General features: G+C 36.0%; 1 protein-coding gene across 1 annotated transcript in view; it reads right to left on the bottom strand.

Moving 5' to 3' along the window:
• Positions 1-4397: 4397 nt before the first annotated feature.
• Positions 4398-27087, bottom strand: part of LOC107700985 (BMP/retinoic acid-inducible neural-specific protein 3-like) — a 93792-nt gene continuing 71102 nt past the window's right edge. Inside the window, exons 7-8 of the mRNA XM_016502865.1 lie at positions 7194-7416; positions 4398-5656 (exon numbers count right to left, since the gene is read on the bottom strand). Coding sequence (XP_016358351.1) covers positions 4537-5656; positions 7194-7416 — 1343 coding nt within the window. The 3' untranslated portion in view covers positions 4398-4536. The remainder of the gene's footprint in view (positions 5657-7193; positions 7417-27087) is intronic.

Raw genomic sequence — 27087 nt, 5'->3', positions numbered from 1 at the left:
AGTATCGGTATCGGTGCATCCCTAGTGTTTATAGGTACATTTCTTGGAGTTTTGGAAGAATGTAGGAAAAGGCATTTTTTCCTCCAATGAGCCTATGTTGTGTAAAATCAATTCAAATTTCAATGTAGGAATTTAAAAGATATTCTCAGTTCAATTCTGAATAAGGGACAACCCTGTGCTCTACAGGCCTTGTTTATTTTAAATAGAAAACTGCTGTTCTAAAAACCTATTAGAAATTAACCTACAAATTGATGTTGTGAACATCGTAAAAGTAAATGATTAGTACCATGGAAAACAATGGCTAAATTGAATCTTTTAATGGTCGTCCGTTGCTGTGTAACAGTTCAAAGAGTTCATGGTAGAAAGGAGATGGCACTTACCCAGTAAAGCATTTATTTAGATTCCATGGGGGAAAAGATTGTTTCATCCTTTTATTAATTCATATAAGAACATTTACATCTTGTTAAAACATTGAGAGAGAGAGAGAGAGAAGTGATCTTAAGAGTATAAAGATAATGTTTCATTTCATGACCACACCGCCCATATCTGACTCTGTACAGAATCATACGCCACATACAGAGTCCCCTCTGCAATATTTCAAGGTGGCACCTCACGCTCGTAACTGAGCTATATTGTCTCTCATAGAAATGGATGCAGTCAAACTATTTACATTCAGCACTTTGGTTCTGGACATTAAAAAATATTAAAATGTCACATTATGGCAATGCATGGAGACTGAAGGCAGGACCCTGGACTGACCCCTCTGAGATTAAATGTTATTTGAATTTTATTCCAAAAATTGGTGGATATACAGGCTGTTTATGAAATGGCAGAGATACAGTTTCAGTCTTGAAATGTTTACTGCTGTATTCATACAGATATACAGTTATGTGTGTCTGGCTATCTGCAACACAGAAATGAAGTTTAAAGACGGGATTGGAAAAGTTGATTGCAACTGGAATTAAGAACGGAGATGAGATGTCCTGAAATAGCATTTCTGAGGTTTTCTTAGAGTCCTGACGTGTGTAAATTTACTCAGCAACTAGTGACGCCAACGGATACCTCAAACTCCAGGAGCTAGATTCGCTTGACAACATGCCATTTTGTTTCAGAGCATGCTCAGTAAATAACTACAGGCTGAAATTAATTAATGCAATGATTTCACTACAAATATTTATTTTTTGCCCCCTTGCCGCAGCATTTCTGTGCACATTAGAGGATACATTTTTTTCAGAGAATGCTAATGAGGACCGCTTTTCGATTGCTTTCCTCGAATCTGAAAACCTCACATTTTATTTTTAAATCACTGAAACTGCATGCAGAAAAAGCCTGAAAGTAGGTCACATTTGACATGTTTCTAGAAAAGCATAATCCTGTGTATCTGAGAGGCAAAATCAGAATAAAACCCTTGGTGAATTCCCAAAGAAATGAAAACAAAGCTGCTTGTATCTGTTACAGTAAAGAATCTGAGAGCTGTCTGGCCTGTGTTGAATGTAAAAGCTTCAAATTAAATACAGAGTACAGTGTTGCATATAAAAGGTGAAAGATAGCATGAAATCTGCTAAAGGAAAGATGAAATTGTTAAATCGGGTATCCCAAAGATGGCTGGATATGGCATTACAAGTATGTTCACTTTGACATGAGAGTGTATAACAACACATACAGCAGAAATTGAGTTGATGGTCAGCACCTTGTTAAATAATGAATTTTCATCTCATGCCTTTGCACAGGAAAATGTAATAGCTTTCTCAGTCAACTGTGCACATAAACAAGAATGAGACCACGATGGCTGGAGTGATTTTAATCAGAAATATATTAGATTGGAGGATAAAAAACAAACAAACTTAAAACTGAGATATGGATGCAAGATTCATATCTCATATGTCCATGAGATATATAGGTGACACTATGTAATAACTTTCATATCTTTTTATATCATACATTTTTAAACAATACATTATGCCTATATAATCCTTAAAATATAATTTGTTAATATAGATTACATTATACATGAATGTAATATTCAGAATTTTATATACAGTATGCTGTAGTTCAGAAGTTTGGGGTTAGTAAGAGTTTAATTTATCTAAAATATTTATCAATAAATGAATACTTTTATTTAGCAAGGGCATATTAAATAGATGGTGACAGTAAAGACATTTATGATTTTACAAAAGATTTCTATTTAACATAAATGCTGTTGAATCCTGGAAAAATATATATCACGGTTTCCACAAATGTATGAAGCAGCACAACTGTTAACAACGTTGATTATAATAATAATAATTAAAACAAACAAATCAGCATATTAGAATGATATCTGAAGGATCATGTGACACTGAAGACTGAAGAAATGGCTGCTGAAAATTCTGCCTTGCCATCACTGGAATAAATTACATTTTAAAATATATTAAATCTATTAAAAAAGAAAAGATAAAGCATTAGAGATGAAGAGACTTCTTTCAGAAACATTAAAAAAATCGTATCGATCCCAAACCTTTGGACGATAATATACAGATATATATATATTGTTTATAACTTAATTTATGAAAGTTATTATAAAGTGTTACCAAAAAATACATTGTAACAGGCAGTTTAGTCATAATAAATCTTAAAATACAGAAATATTCAGATTGTGTTTCTCAAGAGCGAGGCTATGCCAGTTTACATAGGGCTGGTGTGATTGATTAGACGCCCTTCACTGTCTTGACGATTTGTTGAAGGGCGAAATCTGATTCCTGTCTTAGACATTAAGATAAACAACTCATATTTACAGACTCCCTGTGATTTCCATCTTCTGAATTTAGCGAGAATGTTTTTCCCCCTTCACAGTTGAGTCACAGATATATCGTGACAGACAATGTGAAGGTCCTACAGCTCTCCATGACAACAGCATAAATTGCACTTTTTATTCTAGTTTAGTTTTTTATGTTGCGCTGTAAAAGTTGCTCCCCATATATTGAACGATCCATCTTATCTTGACAGGAAACTGATCATTTTTTTTATGTTGATGCATATATGCAATTTTCACAGACATTTCCACACATTGCAGTTTTATATAAAAAGCAGTAATAAATGCTCTGTGTTGGCAAAGGCTGTAATTCTGTGGCTGTTTGTGTTGACAAATGCTACAACCCAAGTAACTTAATCAAGAACACTTAAGCAGTACATGTATGGTTATTAAATGCTGAGTGGAAATAATTGCCTCAAGATGTAGAGATACTTAATGAATTTATGTATTACAGTTATGCCTTGTCACATCATCATATGTCTAATAGAAAAGCATGGAAATGTTGTGGGAAACAAAGCTATTGAACCAGGTGATGTAAATGTTACTCTGTATTTGCACATAGATAACATGTAATGTACTCCTCATATAATACTTAAATTAAGAATTGACATTTACAGATTAGAGGTCACTGTAATTGAAATCAGAATTTAGTATAGAGGAAAAAGGAGGAAAAGAACAAGAAGAGGAAAAGAACGAGAAAAATGTATTTTCTTCTTTTTTTCTTAAAGAGAGAGTCATACAGCCAAGTGTGCTTTGATATCAGAACAGAGACTTCACTTCATAAGGCAATTGTTTTGTGTTGAAGTGTGGGGTTCTTTTTTTACATTTTTTTTTTTAAAGTACAAATATGGTTGTTTATCGGTATATATCCAAGAAGCAATGTGAAGCTTTTCACATCTTGAATGAGATGAGCAGTATTTACAAAGCGGCCCACAAACCTCTTCAAAACAATATTGTAAGTATGTACTGTAACCTTTTGGTTGCCTTCTCAAAAGAGATTTCAGTGAACCAAAAAAAAAATTATAATAATAAAGAAATTTCGCCATTCAGTTTGTTTTCATGATTACCTTTTGGTTTAGCCATATCTCTGAATACAAAGGAATTTCTATCCAACATTCTGGCATTTCAGTCCCACATTAAATACAGATATACAGATCTCACAATACAGGATGCGACTCCAGATAAAATAGAAAAGCACAGATTTGAATCTTTGCTGATTGTTATAACCATTGGACCACTGTGCTCAGACACTTTACATCGGAATAGATTTCTTATTATTAATTCTCCGGATTCATCTTGAACATTGACATCACCAAGAATAACTACAACACTAGCACATACGTGCTAAAAAATTGTAGCTATATATTCTCACTTAAAATGTTCCTATTCATGAATCATGTAGAGGCAGTCCCCATAATCTCAAAAGGAACCCTTACTCAAAGACAATAAGTAGTTTGACTGTAGGCTAGCTCCAACAAAGTTTTTCCAGCAAGGGAATATTCTGGGAACTTACAGCTTCTAAGGTACGGTCCTGTATCAGTAACAATCAAAAAATCTTACATTTTTTACAAAAAATGTTTCTTACATTTTTTGTAAGAAACCAAAGGAAGAGAATTGAAAGACAATCTCATCCACAAACATTTACACGCACACTGACAATATATTTCTTTTCCCTTTCTCTCTCATCACATTTACAAATACATTCTCACAGACAGGCAAAAATGAGCGACAGAGGCTCATTTGAGCTAGCTGCACAGCTGGCTGAGTTCTGGCTCAGTGGAGTTGGGAAGCTTGGCGTTGAAACGCTGGAGTGCCTCCCGTATGCGGGCCACCTCGCTGGATGAAAACTTGAGCCTGTGCCGCAGCAGGCAGGAGAAGAGGTCCAGCGGCTGGGCTCCTGGCGGAGAGAGCCGATTAATGCGGTCCCTCATCTCCAGAAGCATCAGGAAGGCCGCATCCTGCGAGCCCTGGGTGTACGGGTAGTCCAACTGCAAGATCAGGTCCTTGATCCCCTCTGGATCAAAGTGCATGCTGTAGCCAAAGACCTTCAGGCTGTTGATTTTCATGTAGCCCAGGTTGGCCGAATGGTCATCCAGGTCCAGTGGCTCATAAAAAAGCGTCTCATTGACGGTGGGATCGTCTGTAATTATGCGACTGCGCAGGTAAATGTGCACCGTTTCGAAAAAGGACTTCCACTTGCTGCCAAGAGCTAGGGTCCAGTTATAGCACTGGAGCGAGGCATCCAATTTAGTTCTTTCCCAGTCTGGGAAGTCCTGCTGGTTGACGGGCGTAAACCAGCTCTCAGAGTGGCTGCCCCCGAAGGGGTTGACATAGATTGCAGGCACGGGTTCCAGCGTGCTGTTCTTGGTGGAACAGATCTGGAAAGAGATTCCCATCAGCATGTGGATAAGGTTGGACTTGTTCTTGTTGCTCTTGAGGGTGAGCAGCATGCGCTTTCTCCACGCCGGGTTGAACCAGCTGCCCAGACGCACATCGTTGCTGATGTAGATGGCATGGACCTCCATGCGGCTGTCGAGCCTTTGGAGGAGGTGACGCATTTCTGCGTCCGGCATGTCAAAGTCAAAGTTGACGTAGTGGTCCAAAGAGTTGGCAATGTTGGGGCGACAGAATCCCATATGGAGGATGCTGCCTGGGAGGCATGTGCCACAGCGGGTGATGTTGTCTGGGGCGCAGGACGAGCAGAGGGTCCCCTCACCCACCTTACATGGCACGTTGCCCTGGCAGACAGTACGTTGCTCTGCGGCGCAGATGCAGCCATGCATTTCCTCGGAGAAGGTGCCGTACACACCATGCTCGCTGCAGTACAACAGAGACGGAGCTTTGTTGAGCCAAAAACCCAGAGTCCTGCAAGGAAGAAGGTGATAATAACAGACAAGATTAGTTCCTGAAAAAATTACAGGCTTGGCTTTACTAAATGAAGATGAAATCGAAATAAATCTGGGCTTCGTTGACATGAAAAATTGTTCACTAACATGTTAAAATTAAGTCAAGTCAAGACTTGACATCGGCCTTATTTTCTTTGTGGTAAATGAGGCATTCATTTCCTCTTGCTGATTGATACGAATATTAATCGAGTGCTGATGGCCCATTCTTTGACAAATGCAAATTGTTCTTAACCAGTAGAGGACGTGAGTCTTAAAAGTCTTTGGGAATGCGTGTGAGGAGACGGTGCATTCTTTTTATTCTCTTTCATCCAATTAGCGAGAGACAAGTCACTTAAATTAATGCTCCAACTCCATGGGCTCTCCATTATCTTCCTACTCACTTCACAACTGTTGACGCATACTTAATGCCATGCATACATACATAAAATGTCTTGCATCACATGCCCTTTCTGTTGGCTGCCTCCCTGTGGGATTTCATTTCATCAGGCTTCCTTTTGTCCCGGACTCTTGAGTTTATTAATAACCTTATAAATCCAATAATGTAACGTACTTCTTGTTCAGGAGAGCTTTTGATGTCAAGATGCGATTCAGGAAGAAACAAAAACAAAAAAAAACATTGATTTTGTGCATTTGTGTCTGCAATGTTAGCGGACAGATTGGATATTCCTCTATCAATGCTTGTTGTAAGTCATTGAAAATGCGATGGCAGTGAATGACGTCAAATCTGGTGGACACTTTTCTGGGTCAGTACGTACAGTATACCTTAGGTTGTGTAAATGCAGATATCGGATATGGGTCACTTTTAAAAGAAGATGTCAACTGGTTGTCAAAAAAATTTGGATATAGTCAACAAATCAGAATTGGGCATCAAGACATGCAGTGTAACTGTGGCCTAAATCAATAATTCTCAATAAATTCAATCTATTAATATCCCCCAGCCTCATTCCTCATCTCTCTTTTCAGATATCTGACAACTGTTTGTTTTCAGAATCAAAAACCAAATAATTGTCCTGTAAGAACAACAGCTGGACCATGAAATAGTGCATCTTTATTGCCTCTAAGCCATGCTCTAAATAAACCATACAATTTTGTATATATTGAGAGAGAACCTACCAACAGCCTTATAGACACAGATCCACAAAGACAAATGTATAAAGGCTAAAGTATTTGTTTAAAATATTTCTGATCAATAGATTAAAGGAATAGTTCATCCAAAAATAAAAAAATATGTCTTCATTTACTCAGCCTGGAATGCAAAACAGGATATTCTGAAGAACTGTTTTTGTTTGGAAAATAAAAGTTAATGGGGTCCAAAATGCTGTACCCCATATACTATCCTTGCATGGACAGAAATAGCATGAGAGTGAGTAAATGATGGAAGTTTCAGTTTTTGGATGAACTAACCATTTAATCAAAAGTTTCTAAAACTCACATTGTATATCCTAACTTATGTGTTTTGCAATGAATGTGAAAAAAAAGATCATATGGCCTCGTACCTTTCTCTAGGCAGGCTGATCTTTGGCTGTGTAGGACAGCGCTTGCTGAGAGTGAAGAGTTTGCGCACTATCTTGAAAGCTTTTCCCAGCACCACTTTAGTGCTCGCCTCCAGCAGACCATAACGTCTCTGCAGGACCAGATCTGACGTCCAGAACTTTAAGACGGCAGAGGTGTTTAAAAAATGATCCGTTGGCAATTTCTTGAGAAAGGCCTTGAACTCATCTGAAAAACAGGAGAGGGAGAAAAGTTACTATGGTTATTATTACTGTGAAACCTTGGAGAAGGTGAATTAACTATATTGAGCTGTAATGAGTTTCAAATCTAAGAGATGAGAGAACATGGTTTATGATATGAGTACATGAGTTATTGAGCGACTCAATGTGGGTGTTGTAGAAAAATAGAGCAGAGGCAATAACGTTAATCATGTGACATAAGTACGTCACCTAACTATATAGCAGCAATTTAAAGTGAGGTTCTATTTAAACTTTGACAATAATTGTCCACTGCAATTGATCACGATTTGAAATAAAGACAAGCTAATTTGTCTTCCGCACAGACAGTTTAGTTATAGAAAAACTAATACTTAATAGAATTTCCCAATAACTTTCATTGCAAAATGTCATACAAGCTAGAAACAGCGACTCATTAGGGAAATGATCAAATACGAGTCATCTCGAAATGTTTTCAGGCCACTTAAAAAGACATTAGCATCCCTCAAAAACTGAGAGAAATGAAGACATTTGCGTAACACCGAGGAGACGAGCACCAATCCCCCATTGTAAAGCCATGGAGAAAGAGCTCTATTGGTGTCACAGGGCATTACAATGTGCAGTGATCCCGTGAGCGCTGAGCCCTGAGGCTCCTGCACACAAGACTAAAATCACAGAGATAACATTAGCATTGGCTCATACTGTCAGTTAAGCTCAGTTTTATCTCAGACTCCCTCTTTCTTCTTCTTTTCCCCTGTCATTTTGTCTAAACATGTGTCTCTGTTTGACTCTGACAGCAGAAGAAAAGCCTACAGTGACCAATGTCACAAAATAATTGTATTACAATTATCAGGGAGGTCTGGAAGTGCATAATCATGTTGTTTGCTAATGTGATGTTGACTATATAAAACTAATAATGATAAGTGCGTGTTGAACCTATATAATGAAAGCATTTCCACTGCACAGATTCATTTAAAAAATTTACATAAATATATGGCATATTTTTTTTAGTTATTCAGTGAGAAAAAATTAAATAAAATAAATAAATAAATGATGTAGATCATGTAGTGAAAAATCTGATATCTTGACAGTCCTACTTAATAGAACATTAGCGACTAATATTTAATCTCTTAATAGATCAATAGCGACTAATATTAAATCTCTTAATAGAACAATAGAGACTGATATTTTAATCTCTTAATAGAACTATACGACTGGGAGAGGTTGGAATGGAAGATACAGTTTGTGTGGACAGGTGTCTTATACACCTAACGAGCTGACATTAGGAGTAACTTCTTAAAGTGACAGGACTAATCTGTGTTCCACATAACCAGTCTGTGGGAGCCAGAATTCTTGCTGGTTGGTAGGGGATCAAATACTTATTTCACTCACTGAAATGTAAATCAATTTCTAACCTTTATATAATGTGTTTTTTCTGGATTTTTTGGTTGGCATTCTGTCTCTATACGTTAAAGTAAACCTACCATAAAAATGACAGACCCTTTATTTTTTGTAAGTGGGCAAACTTACAAAATCAGCAGGGGATCAAATAAATATTTTCCCCACTGTAACGTTATTGTGTTAATTAGCGGTGTTGTGATATGATGTGATATCAAAATTAAAAAGCACACGCCAAACTCTCACATGTAACTTATGTTTCATTCATACTCAATGGCAGAGGGCACCCTTGTACAGAAAGTCCAATAGCGAGACTCACAGGAGTAATAAAACAAATGACCTTCCAGGAAATCCCCTATATGGACAAAGGCATCCAACTATAGCTGTAGCTCAGGGGTCGGCAACCTATGGCACGCGTGCCAGAGAGATAAACACTGGTATGTGACCAATAGGAAAAACTGCGTACATTTTGAGGTAATCAGTCCTCATAGTCACACAGCCCATTAGGAGCTATAAATACTATTGAAGTGTAAGAATTAACCTGTGCCAGTCTAAAGATGTGTGTGGTTAACAGCGCTTGTCAATGTCAAAGTAATTGAGACGTCCAATCAAATCAAAGTAGGCGGGGTTTACTGTTCACAGAAAACTGAGCGCAAATGCCAGCGCGAAGCGTCAGTTCAACATTGAATAGAGATGGAAGATGGAAATTTTGCAATTTGAATACAGTGCAGATGGGAATGTTGGACTGATGAAACGTGAAGAGAATCAGCATCAGTATATGGTTTATCTGTGTTCCTCAAGCCATCCTGGATATTTTTCATAAGGATAATGTAATACTAATGAAAGTCATTTATAAATATAAACAAATGACTTCAGGTATTCAGTTTAGTCATTTTGTTTTGCACTGTCAAATGTAATGTCAGAAAATATTTCTGTGGCTCTCATAATGCTTCAAAAAGTTAGAAAGTCTTGCAGTCCTTGACTGAATGAGCTCAATAACATTTCATTTTACAGTAACTGTATTCGGATGATTCTTACATCTGAATAGATGCTTTATCACTCCCTGAATCAGATCTGCAGCACATTTGCTTTCATTACGTGACAACAAAAGCAAGCATTTAATATGTACATGTATATTTCAAATATAACCTCAAGGGGCTGAGATCAGGGTTGTGGTATGCTAATGTAACCCAATAAAACCATAGCAGTTCATTCTCTACCCGATCATAACCTGCCGTCCCTTTCCCACATACCGGCGTAAAATGTAGTCATACGCAGCAGTGCTTTTATGAGATTTTCTCACTCCCTCTCTCTCTTTTTCACTCTACCTTCCTTCTTTTGCCTTCCACTGTTTACAGTCGAATATCTCCCCTTCTATCTTTTCCCCATCTTTTTATCTCCTCATTTATCTTACATTCTACTGGAGATCTCATTATTCACAGCACATTTACAATTTGAACTTTTCTCCCCTTTTCTGCCTTATTCTGGAATTTATGACTTTATGTTCCAATTTATGGACTATATAGCCCTTCCTAAAAATGTCAGATGGAATGATGAGGTTATTTTCCTCAAAACACATTCTCATTTTGTACATTAGTACTTTCTTTGAACAAGGAGAAAAGGGAAATTACTGCTGTCTATGCACGTTCAAGAACATAATGGCATTCATGCTCATTATATAGTGCGGTCCAAATGTCAGAGACCATTGTTGATAATATGGGATTCAAGTCAAATTTAAAGCTAAAAGTCAACAAAGACTTTGAATTTTGAACATTTTTTTAAACAAATAAATGTCATGATGATGTTTAAAATATCAAATGAATATAAGAAACATTTAATCAAATTACTAAATTAGTGACATTGTGTGGCCTTCTTTGTTCATATTAACTTTTATATGCAACTAAACACAATCCTCAAATGTTTTTGTACAGAAATTTCCCTCTGTTGGGAAAGTTAGTTGTATGTACATGGTGAGTTCACTCTTACCATGAAACAACAAAATCCCCTTCTTGGGATGATTGTAAAATAGAAGAACACTTTGAATTTACACTGTGCCATACAGTTATTTCTTATATTGCATCCTGTGTTGCATCTCCACTTGGTATGGACTTTGAAAACTACAAAGACAGCTGGAGGAAAAGGAATCAATAACGTCTGCTGATGTAACTATAACTATAAACTACAAAACTCAGTCAAGATGAGAAAGACTTCCTTTCACACAATGCCGAAGTTATTATAACATACAAACAAACAAATTAATAAATGCACAAATGAATGACCAAAAACCATACAAACAAACGAATGAACAGATGAAACCAGATCTAGTTGTCCAACAGGAAAGTTGACAAGGACTATATCTCAGTAACTATAAGGTTTTCACTCACAAGTCCAAACATTTAGTAATCATTGTATTTGTTTGTCAAAACAACACTGATATTGATTTTACATGCTTACATGCTGTTTTATGCATTGTTTTATGGTTTAAATTTTGCTTTATTCTGAGGTTTAATTGCATGTTTCATTCCCCATTTGGCAAAAGGTGAAATTAACTATAGTATAAAGTGTTTTTTTTTTGCCTACATAGAAATTGACTATATAGAAAATGACTTTAAAAAATAAACCCATCCAGAGAAATATTCAAGAGAATAAAAAGTGTGACAACTACCCTAGATTTCCTCTACAATAATCTCACAGGAAAAATCACGAAGACAACAGAACTAGCAAATTCCCAACAGAGTTTTTCTTAGAAACCCATACGACGTACTTTAAAATAAAACTCTTTTCCTCTAGTTAAAATACACAAACCTGATGCAATTTTTTGTGTTCTCCTTTATTTCAGATATTCCGTTTCAAAGTGCCTCTTAGACTTCAGCTAAATGTGTTCATTTTGTGCATAAAGCTGCAGTGATCTGCCTTTTTTGTGCGTCAGACAGCTAACCGAGCCAAGCGTCCCTGCGGGTATGGCCTGATGTTTTGTAATTATAAACAAACCATCAGTGCGATGCAAACTATTCACAAGTAGATGCACTGAGGAACTTTAACTTTTGATATCAGGCTGAAAGCAGATGCAGGCAATGTTGCTGAAATTACCTATTATAACATGGCCTTATATTTTTTTCATCAGATGCAAATGGGCTCACAAATTCATTACACCTATAATGAACCGTTTTGCATCTAAATAGCAAAAGAAACAACTATCAGCCCCAAACTCCACAGAAGTTCCATTTAATGCAAAGCGAAATACAAGTTGTGTGGAGTTTTATTTTTCTACTAGTTTATAGTGTTTTGAAATACTCAAACTATATAAAATGAAATTATTAATCAGGACAGAGAAGATAAAAAAGATCAAGGATGTACCCTCTACCCTTCAGATTATTATTATTGTGATTTCTTCCCTTTTTTTTTTTAATAAATATTTTTTTTTTTTCACAGAGAAAGCAGGACACCTGTACAATATATTCAAATGAGCACTTTTCCCTCTTCATGGGAAGAAGTGGTCGTGTTATCTTTACCGGACACCCTGCAGAACACAGTGCCGCCTGGCCTCTATACGTCTTTTATATCTACAAGTGGAATGTGATTTTAAAGCCGGTGAAAATTTGGTGGCTCCCAGAGGACAGGGCATAATTCACAGATTGATCAAAGCACAGGTAACGGCGGGGTGGCTGAATTACGGCTTGTCAGGAGAAGCTGTCTGGTGGCAGGGTCCTGATTAGACATTTCTCGCAGTGTTAGAACGAAATGAAGGATATTCGCTCTGTTAATCAGTCAACCCTGCTCCTTTTTTCCCCGAACATTAATACAGAATTGAGTTTTCCCTGTAATTGTGCAAGAAGACATTTGTGACACGAACAAGACACTGTTTAAAGTCTGTGGAGGGAACTGAGGTAGTAAAATAAACCTGGCAGTGAAACAATGACAGATTTTCATGGACTCACCGACTTAACACATCTCCAATGAAAACCACATACGTATGTGTTGTTACATTTCCAGGCATCGGCCCAAGCCTTTGAATCATCCTCCTTTATTACTGACAAACAAAAGTTTGTTTTGTAAGTATACAATGCTTATCTCGTCAACAAACTATTTTTGTAATAGTTCAAACTATTACTGTAAAATTTTTCGTTCAAACCATTTAAATGCAAACACTTACCTGCTCACGTGCTAAATTACAGACAAAAAACTGCATTAACGAACATATTTTGTCAACAAAGAAGGAGAACATAAAAATGGGGCATCAGGATGACAATTAATCTGCACTATTTAAATTAAAATAAACGGTTAACAAATATATGACGAGAAAAACACACCAAGATATTAAAATGCAACAATTAAAAAATGAAAATAAAATGTAATGATGATAATAATAATAATTATTATTATTTAAATCATGTATAATATTATATCAGGAACTCAGGCTTTCACAACACTTTTCACTTGTGAATTTGTGTTTGGTTTAATTTTGCACTTTCTGTGTAACAAAAATGTTATACTATACTAAAATTAGATGCAATTTTAGTCAGACTAAAATTGACTAAAAGATGAAACTATGACTCAAACTCAGAAAAAAATAACACTGGATAAAGGTTTGTGCGTGTATTCAACATAAAAAATGTAAAATGTTTTCATGCTACAAAGAAAAAGACAAGGAATGCTATGCAACATCTTTCTTTAAATGCTAAACAAGAAACGCAAAGCCAGGAATGCCATCATAATGCATAGATGGTAACCTGTTGAAAGAGTCTGTATCTTTTAGAATAAGAATGAACTGTCACAGGAGCTTGTCTGTGATAAAATATTGTTTCCTCCATTCCTGCTCTCATCAGAGCTCCAAAGCAGTCACTGAAATATACTCCTCACTCCCTTTCGTTGTTGCTGGAACCCTGAGCCATAAATATAGAGCCTTTAGCCTCTTTGTCTTGGTGCTGTGCACTGCAATCTCTGCTTATGGTACTCTGGTGGGTGCTTTCAGCAAGGCCAAGTTGTGTTGTTGAGGTCTCAGCCTCCAAAAACTCATAAAGGAGATCAATCCTAACTAAAACAGTAATTTTTGCCTATCAAAGTCTGGAGAGGAGCATAAAACACTTGAAATGCTCACTCGTAAGTTGTAAAATATTGGCAGCGGGCATTGTGGTGTGACATATCGTAAATGTATAATTATGTCTGTAGTTGCAAAGTACACTCACAAGAGAGGAAAAAAGAAAAAGATTGGAGGAAGAAAAACATGTTTACTGTGAGCTCCATGGTAGAGTATTCCATTCTGCTAAACATATAAGCATGTTTTTTATAGTCGGTTTTAAAGGTTTATGTGCCATGCTATCAAAAGTGACAGATTTCAAAAAGCATACATAACCATATTGCAGCTTAGGTATTTTTGGTTTAAGTAAAATCACCCCATGCTTCTAAGTTAGCAGAAATTATAGTGGTACTTGTTTTTCTTAATAGGCCATTGCCATGTAGCATATCAGGCCACCGTGTCATTATGAGTTTGAGGTGCACTGAGGCCTGGTCTGAACTTAAATGGGGCAGCAGGATGAATGAATCCCTTAAAACCTAAAACAGGCATCGGTGGGTGGCTGCAGCATATGCATCAAAACCGAATGGACTGTGCTGTCATACAAGCCACTGCCTGCATCATTAAAGCGAGAGAAATGACAATGTGTGACTTCCTCGAGATGATATAAACGCTTGTGAGTTTAGAAAGTAAAGTTAAGTGGCATTTTCCCCCTCTAGGCCGGAGGATAAGTTTGTTGGTACTGTAGTTTGCATGATTCTGTTTAGTTGTAAATTATTGAGGCTCAGCAGGGCTCTGGCTATACTTGGCATCCTATATGAATTTGGTAATAAGAAATAACATTATTTGGAGCTTTCCTACAGCACGGCAGGAAGACAAATAAATAATCTCATTTCATTTTCTCAGGTCTTACACAAACTACTGTGTTTTCTGCATTCATAAATCCCAACCATTCAACCCTGATACCCAAATTATTGTAAGAAATATTAACACATTTTTTTCTTTAATAATAAGTTTAAAGAGTGTAAATATAAGTTGATTTAATAACTACAAGCCGATATTTGGGCCCAAATTAGCTAACCCCTGATAGCTTAATGTACAGTATATGCTCTTCAGCTCTGCTTCAACAAAAACACAAACAGCATGCAAATATAATACAACACTGGACTTCAAACACATAAAAACAATTTATTTATTTTATAGTTTGTAATATTTTATTTATTTCAACACATTATCAGTGAAAGTTGGTGCTAAATTGTACAAACTTATAATAAAGTTATGTAATTTGTAAATTATCAAATTTTTATCATTTCATAGATTTGGTCTAGTTTATTTGAAAGTTTATTTTTGTTTTAATAAATAATAAATAAATAATGATGTTTGGTATTCCAGGCCATTTTTGTTCATTATTTGTACTATATTCCTGTTTGTATTTTTGTTGAAGAATAGCTTATTGCGAATTATTGGTGCTCAAAAATCGAAAGCTAAAAAAAAAAAAAAAGAGAGAGAGAAACAAAGTCTTCTCTCATCTGCTGTATGCGAGTAAAGCAGGTGTCACTCAGTATTCCATCACTCACTGAGAGTTAGAAACTCTCTCTCCGCTCTCAATACGCCTCTGAATTTCATTATAAAATATTATTCTCGGCTTCCACACAAGGTCAGTAGGATTTAAAAAAAACAAAAGCATTGGGTGGTCTGCAACTTATTTGAAGTAACTGTTTGAAGTTTCACTCATGCAGAGAGATGAATTAAAGTGGGAAGAGCAGCTATTTTCACTTAACTTATCACCTGAGGAGAGTAATTCAAAGTCAGTGCCATACATTAAAAGAGATAACGTTTCACAAATATACAATTTAACTTTATTGGATATCACCAAATGTCTTCAGATGGGAGGCATGGATACTATGGTGTATGTTATTTTCTCTATACTCTGAGATTAAGCTTTTAGCTACATATAGCTTCTTTCATTACCTGGCACTTTTTGAGGCTCAGGGCTCCATCCAAGTCTACATTGCATAGGAGCTCACATCTCTTGCCCATATTAGGGTTCTGACAGCAGGGGTGATGTCACAGGTTTGAGAGGAAGCAGTTTAATGACCCCAATGCTTTCCAGGAACAGCACTCTGATGGATCTACTCAATCAGCTGGCATCTTTATACAAGAAAACCCTCGCTTTCACTGTTTGTCTGTTTTCTGACAAATAATTGGAGAGGAGTGAAGCGGAGTTCTGCCACACAGGACTGAAAAACAAAACTGTGTGCATGGAGCTTATGAGCTAAATATGCATATTATGTATTTACATATTGTTAGCATGTGTAATTTTTCATACATGAGCCACAGTTTTGATTGTAGAGACACACTAGAAATAATGCAAACAAGTCCAGATGGCTTTATCAATCGAACAGGTGTGTGGTTAAACGTTGCTTCCTTTACATATGCAAAACAATGAACTGAAGCACATAAACAACAGAATCCAATTTATTACATGGTGTTTATATCACTGAGAACTCTTCTCAGAAAAGAAGAAAAGGAAAATATTTTATGGCTTGTGTATTTTTTAGGGCCCCTGAGGTTACAATGTCAAAAAGTCTTTGAGTCGAGCATTTGATGTCAAAGACATAACTTATTTGCTCTGCTTTGTTGCACTGCTATTGCAGCTGAATGAACGCTGTCAAACTGTTTCTTCTACTTACTGAAACAATTAAGATCAAAAGAGAAAAGAAGACTAAAGAAAAGAAAAAAACAGTTGGCATGATGACCCCCAGACAAACAACATGAAATAATGAATCTGTCAGAGGAGGAGGTATAATTGCCACTCAATAATGCTTACTAAGCATGCTTTTTGACATTTTAAAAACAATCAAACTGTTAATAATAATAATACAATAATAATCATTATTATTCAAAATATGAGAATGTTAACATTTTATTTTTTATTTGAAATATGAACTGATATTAACTACATTAAAAAATATAGTGATTGGACTTTTTAACACTATTAAATATAAAAAATAAGATGATAGATGGATGGATGGATAGATAGTGTCTCATAATAATTGTAGTTCATTATACATGAACTTTAATTCCAATCATCATATTTTTCTGTAGTTAATATCAGTAATATTATTATTATATCAGTAAAAAATAAATACAATTTAATTTGTAATTTTTAATATTATTAATAATAATAATATATATTTTAATAATAATTATATTAACTTTAATCTATGGAACCATATTTGCATAATAAATAAAAAAAAATAATAATAATAATTATTATTATTATTCAAAATAGCACAATGTTGAAATTGTATTTATTTACAACATTATTGATATTACCTACAGCAAAAATATGAAATTATAATATTCTAATATAAGAATTTGAACTAAATTTTAATACCAACTTACAAAACAATTTCTGGAGAAAACATACATTTAGGTGAATGGACTTTTGACTTCAAAAGCTACTGAGATACAGCCCTTATATGACAACCTTGTGACAACTAGCCCTGTCTCCATTATATGTAACTCCTGCCATTGCTATGTCACACTGAATCACATCTCTCTCATTTATAACAGCCAATGATGGCAGTGAATGGACTGCTCAGAGTCCCAGAGAAAGTGATGCATGTCTGCTTAAACTCATCAGTATGATCATCATCACAGTGCGGAAATGACTTCCAGTAGTCTGTCTTGCTTTTCTTTCTTTGTGAGTTCTGAGGAAGCAAATCATCTTGATTTCCTAGCTCCACTAGAGCAATTGCTACACGTGTGAAGGCTAATATTAGGGGTTTTTATTGAATATATAATTCAACAGAGCTGTGCAGAGCAGGGGAAAACCCACCAGTGCTCTCTTCTATTCTGATGTACCAGCAATTACATGAAATATCTCAAATCCAGTAAAAAGCTTGTGGCAAACCATAAATCTTAGCAATCACAGTCGGGGGAGTGAGGATATGTTTCAGGCTTTCTTCCTGAAGGATGCATTTGTAGCCTTTAGCAACTTAACCCTTTAACGCGTACGATCACACCGGTGTGATCAGTCTTGGCTGGTCCCTGAAGCGTACGATCACACCGGTGTGATTAGAACTTTCAGTGCGTCACGTCATCAACTGCTGAATTTAAATCTGCTTTCGTGCTTAGGCTGGCGCGGAGCCAGATCGGACGTGCTGAGCGCTTGTCATATTATCACAAATATTCAGTGTTTTAAACCATATAATGCTTATTTTAGGTTTCAGACATTTAAATACACATAAGTACTAGCAAAACCATACATTTACAGTTTGCAAAATACACGCCGATATCTATGGAAACGGCAATAATGATCCTTACAAATATAATCTGATGACATGTTTTTATTGATATCATATACAAATTGTGTAGGTACTATAAAGTTTACTCTGCTCTTCTCCCAGTTACCGGAGACCTAGGATAAAAGCGATCCATGTGTCATACAGATCTATTGTGGCTGCGTTGTGTCACATGACAAGCATGGAAACAATAAGGCATACATTCTAAAATAACGGTCGCCTAAAAAAAAAGTCACGCTGGGGGCTCAGCTAGAATATTTTAAACTCACGTGCGAAAGGGTTAAATGGCGTTTGTTTCTATTTCTTTCTTGCTTGCTTTTTTTTAGACTTTGTGAAGTAGAGCAACTCTTTTCTTTTTTCTTTTCTTACGTGAATCGCAGATAGTAAAGCAGCACAATGTTGTTTAGTGGGAAGAATTTCACCCTGCATGCATTGTGTAGACCCTCTTATGCTTCTTTTGCGGCATTCTGCGTGTTTTAGGTCATGTGTGGAACTTAGTTTAGTCACATTAAAGACAATCTGACATGCAGTAAGTGGCTAAACTCTGCCCTAATCTCACTGTTCCACATGTCATTGCGCCAAGGTGGCACCAAACTGTCATACTGCGATGTTCACATATCCTACTTTTATTTATCAGGGTTGACATTAATATTTTGCAACCTCCTCTAAAAAGGCAGAAAAACATCCTTTGTGTGGGAGTTTGAGTATTTGCTTGTCAATGAAAACCTGTCCACAGACAGGATGCTTTGCACAAAGACTATGATCACATGATGAGTATGCTGGAAATAGCAGGCAGCCACTATTTATTTTCTGCCTGACCAGATTTATTGTATTTACTGGGTTCAGAGTGACTCATGATCACCCTATATCCACTAGTTTTGGTTGCCGTCACATTTGTTGGATATTGGAAAGGCCAATATCTGACCCGTACAACAGTTTTTATTGGGTTCACAGATATCACCTAGAGGACCACAAGCTCTGCTGAAGGATGCATATAGTGATCCACAACAGCCACAACTTGATTGAACAACATTAGAGGCTCTTTCTCACTGATAATACACAGCAGGGTTGGAAATGAATCGGGGTCTTGGAGCAAAAACTCGCTGAAATTTGAAATGTGGAGGATGTTTTTTTTTATCATCTATTTATTCTATTCTCAGCCAAGTTATGCATGTTATCACAATAAAAAAAAAAGTTGAAATTGATTTGAAATTATAAGTAGCAGTTTAGTGCATTTAACATAAATGAAGGGCACAACTGATTTTATATAATTAGAAAAGTATGTCTTCATAAAGGTTAAAAATGTTTGATTTGATAAATGGATGATAATTATGGATTATATATAAAAATAAAATAAAAAAATATTTCTGCTATTTTTGTCTTTTGTAATATTGTATTTTAAAAAGAAAACATGGTAACACTTTATTTTAGGGTCTCTTAACTAGTTGCTTATTAGCATGCATATTACTAGAATATTAGCCATTTATTAGTAGTAATTAATCACATATTATTGCCTTATTCTACATCCCTAATCCTACCCCATACCTAAACTTAACAACTACCTTACTAACTATTAATAAGCAGCAAATTAGGAATTTATTGAGGAAAAAGTCGTAGTTAATAGTGAATAAGTGTTCCCTATTCTAAAGTGTTACCGAAAACACTTGTAACAAAAAATTATAATTTTAAATGCAATGAGTGAATTTAGGCATCACAATAAAAAAATGCATTAATTAAAAAAAAAATCCTTATTTAACAGTTCAATTCTTCTTAAAGATTAACGTTAACTGAGTGTTATATGACAAAGATTAGAAAAATGAACATGAACAAGCATCAGTTAATAAGTTGCAATATTCTCTGAAAATATATCCAATAATGACCAATACTGATAAATAAAAATATCTTTAAAATATGATAATGTATGGCCTGAAATATGGTACTATGCATCCCTCTACACTGCTAATTTTAAACAGCTGTCAGAAGAACGAAAGAAATTGCTAACCAGCTAGACTTTAACCCTTTCATGCTTCCCCATTATGGAAAAGTTCATTTTCTGACAATGGTACGTACATTAGCATTACATGGACCGATGCCAGAGAAATGACTTTAAAGGACTGTAAAGATATGCAAAGCTTGATTGTAAAGCTTCCTATCCACAACATAAAAGACAGAACAAAAGAAGTGTGGACATAAGTAGCCGTTGACTGAGTATCTCTGACATGCAGGAAAACCTATACTTCTCACCCACCATTAACCACTCAATCTTTTCCCACTAATGCTGGAGTTCCTTTTGATTTTGATGAATTTATATAACATGCATCAAAGCCTATCCTCCAGTGATGAATGTATTTATTGATTGTGCCTCTCCGATGACTGTCTCAACCAACTTGATGGTAATTAGAGCAGTTAATCTGAACATGGCTGATTCTTACAACAACACAGCTACTGTTGTTCGCTTTGCAGGGTTGAAATGCTTTCAAAACAGCTACACATGCTTTTGAAACATGTAAATGGGATTGAGAGTTGAAAATGGGAAGGTATCACAGGCACAATATGTGCCATTATGAGAACATTTAGAGCTGTCACGTTTTCATAATTTTCACACCAGTGCTACTATAATACCACTGGTTGGACACTATGGTCTAGTATGGTCTATTTTCATTGCACAGTAACCTAATACACAATAACTCAAGGCAGTTTGATTTCATCTTTGAATATGTTTCTACATTTTTTTTTAACTAAAACCAAAAAGGAAACATAAAAAATTTAAATGAAATAGTAGTAAATTTTATGTTATTCACTAACCTCAACCAATACGCCAAACAGAGGTCACTCTTTTTTCACTGTTGTAATCAAGAGTGATGGTCATTCTGATAATGTTCTTTGGTTTCTAAATGTGGCTGTTGATATGGTTTGGTTCACTGTATTAATGCTCTACAAATCTGAGTGCAAACTCCGCTCAGCAGTCAATTGTAAAGCCCATATGACTTATACAGTTATCATTAAAAAAGTAACGTCTTCTGTCGCAAAAACGTGTTCTGTGTGAATGGCCCTTTATGCTGCCTGTGCATTTTTGCGCTTGCATCTCACGTCTTTTGCAGAGTCTTGCGCATGGCATTTGAAAAATGCAGCATTCAGGTTAAAAAAAAACCTTCAACTTTTAAAACACATTAGACCTAGTGTTTTTTCATTTCTACTGTCCTGATTGTACACTTTTCATACGTCAGTAGTACACAGTAGGCTTTCAATGCATTAGTCTGTGAAATGGTTCATTGTTGTAAACTCTTCAAATAGGTTATGTTACCCTTTTACCCAGTATAAAAATCACTGTTTGTACCGAGTATAGTATACCTGGTATATCATCCTTGGTACATCTTGAAATCTTGCAGCAAACTGAAAACGTTTTTTTCAGTTGATGTGTGGGTTCTATTTTTAATATAGACAATTAAATTACAATGAAATTAGCACAGCTTTATGGACAAAAAAATATGATTTTGCAATATGTTCTGTAACTTTATCAAGAAAATCAGTGACTCTGTATTAAGATATTGGAGGACATAGCGCTTATGGATCCCAGAAGAGCAGATGTTTAGAGCAGACTATTGGATTTCTTCAAATATAAGATTCATTTCTGTCCTCCATCTATTTCAAGATAATTCAATCTACGACAGCAGTGCCCCTGATCAGAATCTCAGTATCAGTTCCATGGACTGTTGTCTAAACTGTGTGGTGAATAGTGCCACAGAATAGTAATGTCTTTTTATAGCTGTGTGTGAGTGTGTGTGTGGTGTGGTCCCTCCAAATGACATTATTTAGAGGTGCTCAGTGGGTGATCTCAGCGAGAAATGTGACCTGAATTGAAGCCCATCTCACCCTACTCGAATTACCCCATGTGGATTTGATCCTTTTCCCTCTACACGAGCACATAGATCAGGCCGCGCACAAGATGAACTGCCATTGTCTCTCACATTTGTCAGGAGAAGGAGAGCCGGGAAGTGCTCAGACTACCTACAGGCCTAAGTGGCAGGCAGTCAGAAAGTGACACTTCTAATACTGTCGCTGATGACAATGACAGTATTTTTTCTCCGAGCCGAAAACTCATTTTGCACACGCCGCACCGCACAAATCTATCCTCATTTTGCCTGGGCCACCTGCCAGATTTAATGACAGCTGCTTATCAAGGCAGAAAATATGTGCAGTTGTGCAGAACAAGGTTTCTCAGCAGTCAGTGGGAGTGTCACTATGTGATAAAGATTCTTCATAGTAGTCTGTACCTGCATGTCTGTCTAAACGTAAGTAGGTTTGTTTACTGTAATATTTAAAGTGTAAAGTGCAGCTATCAACACACATTTCATTACTGTAATGGATTATCTTTTTCATAAACACACAAGGGTCTGAAATCTTGACTATCCTGGCATTAGAACATTGAATTGGATCAGTTCACTTACTGCTACAGATTTTTTCTGACCTTGTTTTAATACTGTTTATAAATGGCAAAACTAAGTAATATTTAGCTGTATTTACATGTTATTATGATGCTAACATCACAAAGTCATTAAAATAATCATGAATGTCAGCATGAAATAAAAATTCACCCAATCTATTTCGTAAATGCATGTTATTGATCTTATTTTGAACGATTCATGTGTGCATATGTTTAATTTATCTTTTTGACCTCAAAATCAAAATGAAAACTCAGTCTTCTTGGATGTGTCACAATACATAAGAAAAATATGACACTACATTTGTTTCATTAAAATGCCAGTAAAAATAAAATGTAAAATACAAATATATAACTTTGTACATCGTGTACAGAGCAGGGTTACTAAAAATGACAAAAACACGACAACATTACTAAAACTGTAACTAAAATGAAAATGAAAACATTGAAAATAATAATAATAATTATGACTAATTTTTTAAATATAATATAATTGGTTTAAGCCTACTAGCTATAATAATAATAATAATAATAATAAATACATACCTGCTTCAGCAGGAAATATGTACTAAAAATGCACTCATCAGGCTATTTCAGGAAAAAAAAAAAAGTCTGAAGGAAACCCGGAAAAGTGAACCCCTTATTGGTTCTTTAATAGTACTGGTTTATACAGTACAATAATTGTTTAAAAAAAAAAACAGAGAAAATTGTTCTGTTTAACTTCAAAAGGTTTTCCTATGGCATTAGGCTGTCAAACCCTGAGTGTGTGTATGAGAGTGCTTACGCTGTGTAAGTAAGTGTCAGTGGGTGTCGAGATGTTCTCAGTGTGTTATGGAGCTGTCCTACATGACCAGGAACTGACTGCACACCCACAGAGGCCTTTGGAAACATCTACAGCGTCCAACATTGGACCTTGCTGAAGACGATGTCCCTAAGCCAGGACCTATCTGTCAGTCTGGGCCCAATGGGAACCACAGTGAGACAGAAGGTCAGTAGAGCTCCTGACAGCAGTTTCAAACAATGCCTTTCTCTAGAAACCATCTGCCTGACTGTGCTCTGCACTGTCCATACTCTTTCCTTGCTCTACAACAACTTTCTGAAGTTTCTAGAAACCCTTTGCAAAAGTTTCTGTACTTTTTTGAGATGCACAAGAGTAACTGTTCCCTAAAGCCACTCGTTGAGTGTCTGTTCTATAAGGGAGAACAAGGAAAAGTGTCTGTGTGTGTGTCAGATGGTGATGTGTTAGATAAATTATCTATAAATTATCTATTAATTATAGTTATCTGTGGAAGCCTGTTTCCACCATGAAAGAAAAAAAATATTTGCAACTTTTTATCTCACAATTTAGACTTGAATTGCAATTTGGAGTTCATATCACAATTCTGACTTACTTTCTAGAAATTCTGAGTTTACATCTAATAATTCTGAGTTTATAGCTTGCAATTCTGACTTTTTTCTCTGAATTCTGAGTTTACATCTCACAATTTAATTTTTCCACCACAGAATAAAACATAAAAAAGGTAAATGCGACTTTTTATCTCACAGTTCGTCTTTTTTCCTTGCAATTGCGAGTTTATATCTCACAATTCAGACTTTTATTTTCATCTCACAATTCTGTCCTTTTTTTCAGAACTGTGTTTATGTCGGAAATAATTTCTCTAGATTTCTCTAATATAAACTCAGAGTTGCGAGAAAAAGTGTCTGAATTGTGAGATAAAAGTCACAGTTAACTTTTTTATTTATTTATTACTGCAAGCTTCCCTTATTATATATTCATTATAAACGTTTTTTTTTTACCCCAATGAAAAGTATAAATCAAAACTTTTGCCTGTAAAAACTAGTGTCAGAAAGCTTTCCAGCTCAGAAACATTAGATGTGCATACTAGCATCTCATAAATAATCAAAAAATATATATATTATTTTTCCAAAATGGTTAGAAGTAACTATATTTGCATGGATTTTGCAAGTCAAATTAAACTGATTTTACTTATTTATTTTCAGTTATTTTTTTAGGTAAAAATAATCAACGTGCTGTTCTGCTTTAAAAAAAATGGCTTGACATCTTAAACATACCATTAGAATCTGAACTGTTAAACGTGCTTAGTTAATGGCAACAGCAAAACATAAGGGAAGGACAAGCTATGCATAATTAATTTTCTAAATCCGCCGCAATTATTCCCCCAAGCAACATGCAAATATAAAATAAGAAACTGGCATTTTCGCCATTTGCGAATCTGTGATAGGTCGACCTGTGCTGAGTTGCTTATTGGCTTCTTTAGCGAAAGTGACGCACTTGTGGGATTTGTTGGGGAGAAGTATCATGTTTATGACAGTAGTACAGTTTTGTATAATCCCTTCTTAGACTAACCAGAACTGTTGCTGGGCGAATCCATTCGTTCTGCTAGCTGATTTAACCCAAAGCGAATAGACTCCTAAAATCTTGCACATGCCGGAGAACTCAGCATATGCCGTTCTTTAATCCTAAAAACAGCATCCACCACAGGTGCCATGCTAATCTACCTTTGATTTACTCAGTTTATGAGGTAATGAGAAGCATGGTGAAGATGTTTACAACATGTATTAAGTTAATCAAATGCCAAATGGGAGATGTGTTTATTGAGTGTGCTACATTTGACATGTAACACATACAGTAATTAATCAAACCGTTTTTAAATTGTAATTTTCTTTAAAGTAAGGCCTTGTAGGAAATGTAGGAAGCCTGTTTAAATGTTGAGTCTTTGTGAGGCCGAATGATATATCAGAATATGTGTGCGGAGTGTAATCCTCTTTATACAGCAAAGTGGGTGCCATTTATTGAACCAAAAAATCAATTCACTAAAAAAAAAATCCCTTCATTTGTTGTTTATTGCTATCTGTCACATTCAAACTGCGAAAGCGCCTTATCTAAGTATAGGCTCTGGGGCTTTAGCAGCCAATTGAGCCCATAAATGGACAAAACCCCATTGAAAATTTCCATTGGCAGACTCTGATCATGATATAAAAATGTTGCCAGGTTGATTGTTGGTGGAACCATGTATCAAATAACACCATGGAACTTTGAGCCAGTTTCTAATTAACATAATGGAAGAGTTCAGCCAATCAAGCTGTGAATTGAAGGAGGAACACAGGAGTTTTACACTGCCAGACCTCTTGACTTTTAAATACTGAATTTATTGTTGTAAACATGATCAATCCTGGAAGGTTTAACCTTTTGCTCCAACTAAAATGCTGTGAACCCTTAGTACTACTAAAATAATACTGATATATATATATATATAGCTACAATCAATAAATCGGCTAAAAACACATCCCTTCCCTCTTTGGGCCCTATTTTAACGATCTAAGCACATGGTCTAAAGTGCACGGCGCAGGTGCACTCAGGGCGTGTCCGAATCCACTTTTGCTAGTTTAACGACGAGAAAATGGTCGGCATGCCCAGGCGCATGGTCTAAATGGGTTGTCCCTATTCTCTTAATGAGTAATGGGTGTTTTTTTGGGCATAACATGCAATAAACCAATCAGAGTGTCATCTCCCATCCCGTTTAAGAGGCAGCTGCGCTCGCGCCATGGCGGTTTTGCTATTTACATCAGAGTCTCATCTCCCATTCCTTTTAAGAGCCAGTTACGCTCGTGCCATGGCGGATTTGCTATTTACATGGCGGAATTTGCAAGTGCAAAGACAGAACGCGTCTCCAGAGATGAAACGGAGCTGCTCGTGCGCGAGCAAATAGGTAGCCTAATTCTGATATACATGCAATGGCAATCCATTATGACATGTAGGCATTTTTATATTCATGTAGCCTACACAATAATAATCTTTTACATTTTAATCTTTTATTGTTTCATATTTAAAAATGTTGTGTGCAGCTGCGTGTCCCTGTGTGTAATAAGCAAAGTGAACGCGCGTTGTGGACCCGCCCAGAGGCGCATTTTCTACTAGCGCTCTCTTTAAATAATAAAAAAAAATATTGCGCCATTGACTTTAGACTAGGTTTGAGTTGGTCTATGGCGCAGTCTGTTTTCAGTTTCTCAAAATAGCAACGTGCCAACAATGCGCCTGAACACACCTCTTTTTTTAGACCAGCACGCCCATGGGCGCAAATGCATTTGCTATTTAAACAACGTGGCGCAGGACGGGAAAATGAGAACTGCGTCGGGCTGAAACTAGCAAAAACATTTGCGCCGCGCCTTGCGCCGGGTGTATGATAGGGCCCTTTATTTGACCCTCTAACTCTAGCACTCTCTATTATAATTCTATTAAAAAAAAAAAAACCACTAGCTTCTCTAATCTTTTTGTATTCTATCTGTTTTTTTACTATTCTTTTTCTATTCTATCCGTTTTCTTTTTTTATTATATAATAAAAAAAAATAAATAAAAAAAAACCTTGCTACATGTACTGCGTTATGCTAACTGAGACTTGTTATAGCACTTGCATATCATTTTCATCTAAAATGACCATTTTTATCAGGCTCCTATTGATGTTCAGTTCTCTCACTTTAATGGCATAGAAAAGGACCTAT

The sequence above is a fragment of the Sinocyclocheilus anshuiensis genome, unplaced genomic scaffold (assembly GCF_001515605.1).
Source record: "Sinocyclocheilus anshuiensis isolate Anshui unplaced genomic scaffold, SAMN03320099.WGS_v1.1 scaffold1143, whole genome shotgun sequence".
Lineage (NCBI taxonomy): Eukaryota > Metazoa > Chordata > Actinopteri > Cypriniformes > Cyprinidae > Sinocyclocheilus > Sinocyclocheilus anshuiensis.
This window is presented reverse-complemented; position numbering and strand designations above follow the sequence as displayed.